General features: G+C 39.4%; 1 protein-coding gene across 1 annotated transcript in view; it reads right to left on the bottom strand.

The window, feature by feature from the left end:
* Nucleotides 1-5,000, bottom strand: part of LOC125028681 (photoreceptor-specific nuclear receptor-like) — a 39,613-nt gene that overhangs the window by 6,337 nt on the left and 28,276 nt on the right. The window contains 5 exon segments of the mRNA XM_047618156.1: nt 1,436-1,503; nt 1,505-1,606; nt 2,006-2,137; nt 4,194-4,265; nt 4,538-4,694. Coding sequence (XP_047474112.1) covers nt 1,436-1,503; nt 1,505-1,606; nt 2,006-2,137; nt 4,194-4,265; nt 4,538-4,694 — 531 coding nt within the window.

Raw genomic sequence — 5,000 nt, 5'->3', positions numbered from 1 at the left:
TATCTGTTAATTTTTTGTTTACCTATTAATAGCATCCTACCATTTTCTAACTATTGATATGATATTTTTAGAACTGAGAGAAATAACAAAAACAGTTGACAATGGATTTCCGTATTAATAAAATTCGCACGTCTTAAACGAACGAAATATCTAAAAGACTTTACGCTTGTACCTTTTTATCCTTTCTTTTATAACTTTGCTACAACCTTAAATTTTTCCTTACGATGATAATAAAGATGGTATAATAATGATGATAATGATAATGATAATATCAGTAACAACAGCAGATGTCTTGGTAGTAGTAACTTAGTCATAATAACAATAACAACAGTAATTATTATGATATCATTTATGACAGTAATAGTAAGAGTAATGCTGATAATAATGATAATAATAATGATGATAACAATAATATTTGTTAATAATGATAGCAATATTACCAATAGTAATAGTAATGATAAAGATGCTAATGATAATGATGATAATAATATTAATGATAATCATAATAATGATAATAATAATAATAACAATAATAACAATAATAATAATAATAACAATAATAATAATAATAATAATAATAATAATAATAATAACAATAATAATGATAATGAAAATAATGGTGATAATAATAGCAATGATAATAATGATAATAATAAAAATAATAATGATAATAATGATAATAATAATGATAATACTAATGATAGTAACAATGATACTAATACTAACAATAATAATAATAATAATAATAATAATAATAATAATAACAACAGTAATAATAATAATAATAACAACAGTAACAATAATAATAATAAAGATAATATTAATAACAATTATACTGATAATAAAATTAATGCCAAAAATAATGATAATGATTACTACGGTAACTTTAACAAATAACAGTGATATTGATAATACAAGATAGTATTCTACCTTTACTACCAATTTTGCTAGATATGAAAATGCTAATCATTAGAACAACAATGATAATGATAATAATGATAATAATGATGACGAAAAATAATAAAACTAACAACAATAATTATCATACTGATAATGATGATAATAAAGATAATAATAATATTAATAATAATAATAATAATGATAATAATAATAATAATAATACCAATAATAATAATAATGAAAATGATAATAATAATAATACCAATAATGATGATAATAATGATAATGATAATGATAATGATAATAATAGCAACAATAAGGATATTACTACTATTAACAAATAATAATAACAGTAATAATAATAATAATAATAATAATAATAATAATAATAATAATAATAATAATAATGATAATAATAAAAATAATAATGATAATAATAATAACAATGAAAAAAAATATAAAAACAACAACAGAAACAAGAATAAAACTAGCGATGACAGTAATTACAATAACAACAACTAATCTGATAACTGACATAAGATGATAACAAAAAAACAAGAGCAAGAAACAAGAGCAACAGAGGGCGAGCGTTCAGGCCTTACCATCCTTGTTCATGCCCATCTGCAGGCATTTCTTGAGTCTGCAGGCCTGGCACTGGTTCCTGTGTGCCTTGTCCACCACGCAGGCACCCGTTCCTGCTTGGCATCTGCGTCAGAGCGAGGGGGAGGGAGGGAGGGAGGGAGTTAGGTGAAGTTTGTAGAGAAATGTACATGGGGACAAATACATTAACTAATGCATGCATATCAACAATCAAACAGACACGTAGTTGCATCCGTTTCACACACACACACACACACACACACACAAACACACACAAACACACACAAACACACACACACACACACATACATACACACGCACACACACACTCACACACAAACACACACACACAGACGCACCCCCCCCCCCCCCACCGCCAATACACACACCAACAAAACAAAAACAAAAACAAACCAACCGGAACAAACAAACCCAAAGAAAATTTTCCCGTCTAAAAACAAACCGAAATCAGATAAAGAACCCAGAAACCCAGCGAGGAATTTACCTGTAGATGAGCTTCCGCCGGACCGACCTCTTGAAGAAGCCCGAGCAGCCGTTGCAGGCCAGGATCCCGTAGTGCTTTCCTGACGAAGTGTCGCCGCACACGAGGCACTGGAGGCCCGGAGACACGCGGCGCCCACCTCCCACGCCCATGCTGCCGACGCCCACGCTGCCTGGAGGGAGGGAGCGAGAGGTAGAGAGAGGGGAGTGAGAGAAAGGAAGATGATTTGGGTTGAACGAGGGAGAGAGGGATGATGGAAGGAAAGGAAGGGTGAGAGAGAATCAGAAAGGGAGAGAAAGAGGGAGGGAGGGAGAAAGAGAAAAAGGAAGGGAGGGAGGCAGAGAGAGAAAGAGGGAGAAAGAGGGCGAGAAGAGCAGAGAGAATGAGAGAAGGAGAAAAGAAAGAGGTAGAAAGAGGAAGAAAGAGACAGAAAATAAGAAAGAGAGAGAGAAGGAGAAGGAAAGAGAGAAAGAGAGAGAGAAAGACTTAAGACAACAATGAAAACACACCAATACAAAGACTTAAATCATTCATCCATCCCATTAGTCAAACACAAATAAACACAATATTCGTTACACAAATACACACATATCTCTCACCCTTGACAATCCCTCACAATCACAATCTATTTTTTAAATTATTCCAACAATCCCCTTTCCCCTCAAAAAAAAAAAAAAAAAAAAAAAAAACTTACCTTAATAACAAGAGCAACAGCTTTCAGTTCTTTTACCAATGATCATTTTTTTTAATAGCATTTCTAATATCTTTATTCTTTTATTACATTCCTTTATTTCTTTTAATCACTTATTTTTTCCATAACACCTTTCACTTCTTATATTTATTCATATTTATCCCATTATGAAGAAAAATAACATCTACTACTTCTTACTCTTTTCATCTTTCATCTTTCCATCTTATCTATTCACGAATTATTTCATTTTATCCATCTTTAATCCTTTTTTTTATCGTACATTCGGCTCATCCGCTCACACACATACACTGGCAAGCAAATAACCCTTCAGCTGCATGTTTATGTGTGCTGCTGTGGGTTTTAATTGTGAGCCTGCTAAATGACTGATAATTCCGACGAAATTGGGTAATAAATAAAAAAAAAAAAGGGGGAAGGGGGGAGAGCATGGAGGGTGTGATAGAGGGAAGAGAGGAAAAGAGGGGGGGAGGTAGGGAGGGGGGAGAGAGAGGGAGAGGAAGGGAGGGGAGAGAGAGAGGGAGAGGAAGGGAGGGGAGAGAGAGAGGGAGAGAGGAAGGGAGGAGAGAGAGAGAGGGAGACGTTGGGAGAGGATGGGAGGAGAGAGAGAGAGAGAGAGAGGTAGGGAGGGGAGAGAGAGAGAAAGAGGTAGGGAGGGGAGAGAGAGAGGGAGAGGGAGAGAAAGAGGGAGAAGGGAGGGAGAAAAGGGATGTAAACAGGGCGAAAGGAGGAAGAGAGGGGACGGGGGAAGGAGACGGCAATAGGAAAAAAAGAGATAGAGGGGAAGAAGAGGAGGAAAGGGGAAGTGGATGGGGAAGGGGAGGGAGAGGAAATGAGAAGGAGATAGGGGAAGGAAGGAACGAGGCAGAGAGGGAGGAGAGAGGTAGAGAGAGAGAGAAGGGAGGGGACAGGGAGAGGAAGAAGGGATCAGTGGGAGGGGAGAAAGACATGGGGAAGGAGGGGGGGTAGCAAAGAAGGGAAGGAAGGAGAGAGGGAGAAGGGTGGGCCATAGAACAGATAAATTAAAACTATGTTCAAGATGTGTTATTTCCCCAGTAATCAACACCCTCCCCCCGTCTCCACCCCCCTATCCCAGCACACATACCCCATCCCCTTCCCCCAACCGACCCTCCCTCCTCACCCACCCCCCCATATCCCCGCCCATCCTCCACCCTCAACCCCCTCCCCATCCCTACCCCCTCCCCGGCCCTGCAGCTGAACCCCATCCCACCCCTTCCCACCCCCTCCCTTCCCTTCCCATCCCTCCCCCTCCCCCCATCCAGCCCCCACACTCACCAACGCTGACGGTGGCCATGGTGGAGCCGCCCATGCCTGCGCCCATGCCGCTCGAGGACACGCACACGCCGCTGGGGAGGCTAGTGGCGCACCTCACGCCGCCGAGGGGGGAGAGTCGCCCGCCGAGGAGACCGCCGCTCATCTGTGGGGGAGAGGGGGGGGGGTGAGAAGGGGGATGGTGAGGGGGGTGATATTAGTGATGGTGGTGAGGGTGGTGATGGGGATGAGGAATTTATAGTTAGTGATGATGGTGATAATAATCTGGAAGTGTTGAATTATAACAATAATGCGATGCTAACAGTGATAATGATCATAAAGTTGAAATTACGGTAGTAACGATAAAAATCACAGAGTAATTAATAATAGCAATAGCGATGGTGATAATAGGTGAGATAATAATCATAACAATATTAATTCTAGGGATAATAATATTAACAATGTGACATTATGACACAAAAATAAATTAAACTATTACCAGGAACAACACTGATAACTTTACCAGTCATCTTAAAACACCCACCTGGTGATGATGCATGGCCAGCGAGGGCGGCGGGAAGGGCGCGGGCGTGATCATGGGGGCGTGGGCGGCGGGGGGCGACGCTGAGGGGGAGCGGGGGGGCGGTGACCCCACTGGGCTGCTGCCGGAGCTGCTGCCGGAGTCTCGCGGAGATCGCACGTAGTCGTCAGCTCCTGGAGGGGGGAAGGGGGGTTAATGCTGACGGGCTTTTGGGATCTCGCGTTAGAATTAGAAAGAGTTAGAATTAGAAAATGTTAGAATTAGATAGTGTTAGAATTAGAAAGTGTTAGAATTAGTTAGAATTTCGCGTTAGACTCAGAAGGTGTTGCTATAATCTGGTGTTAGAATCTGATGTCTTTAAAATTAATTGTTATCATAAGTGGGTCTTACAGATTAATTATGTTACGATTCGATGCTACCATTTGATTATGTTATAATTTGATGTTCGAATTAATGATGTCAAAATCAAATATTTCTAG

Source organism: Penaeus chinensis, chromosome 9 (genome assembly GCF_019202785.1).
Source record: "Penaeus chinensis breed Huanghai No. 1 chromosome 9, ASM1920278v2, whole genome shotgun sequence".
NCBI lineage: Eukaryota > Metazoa > Arthropoda > Malacostraca > Decapoda > Penaeidae > Penaeus > Penaeus chinensis.
This window is presented reverse-complemented; position numbering and strand designations above follow the sequence as displayed.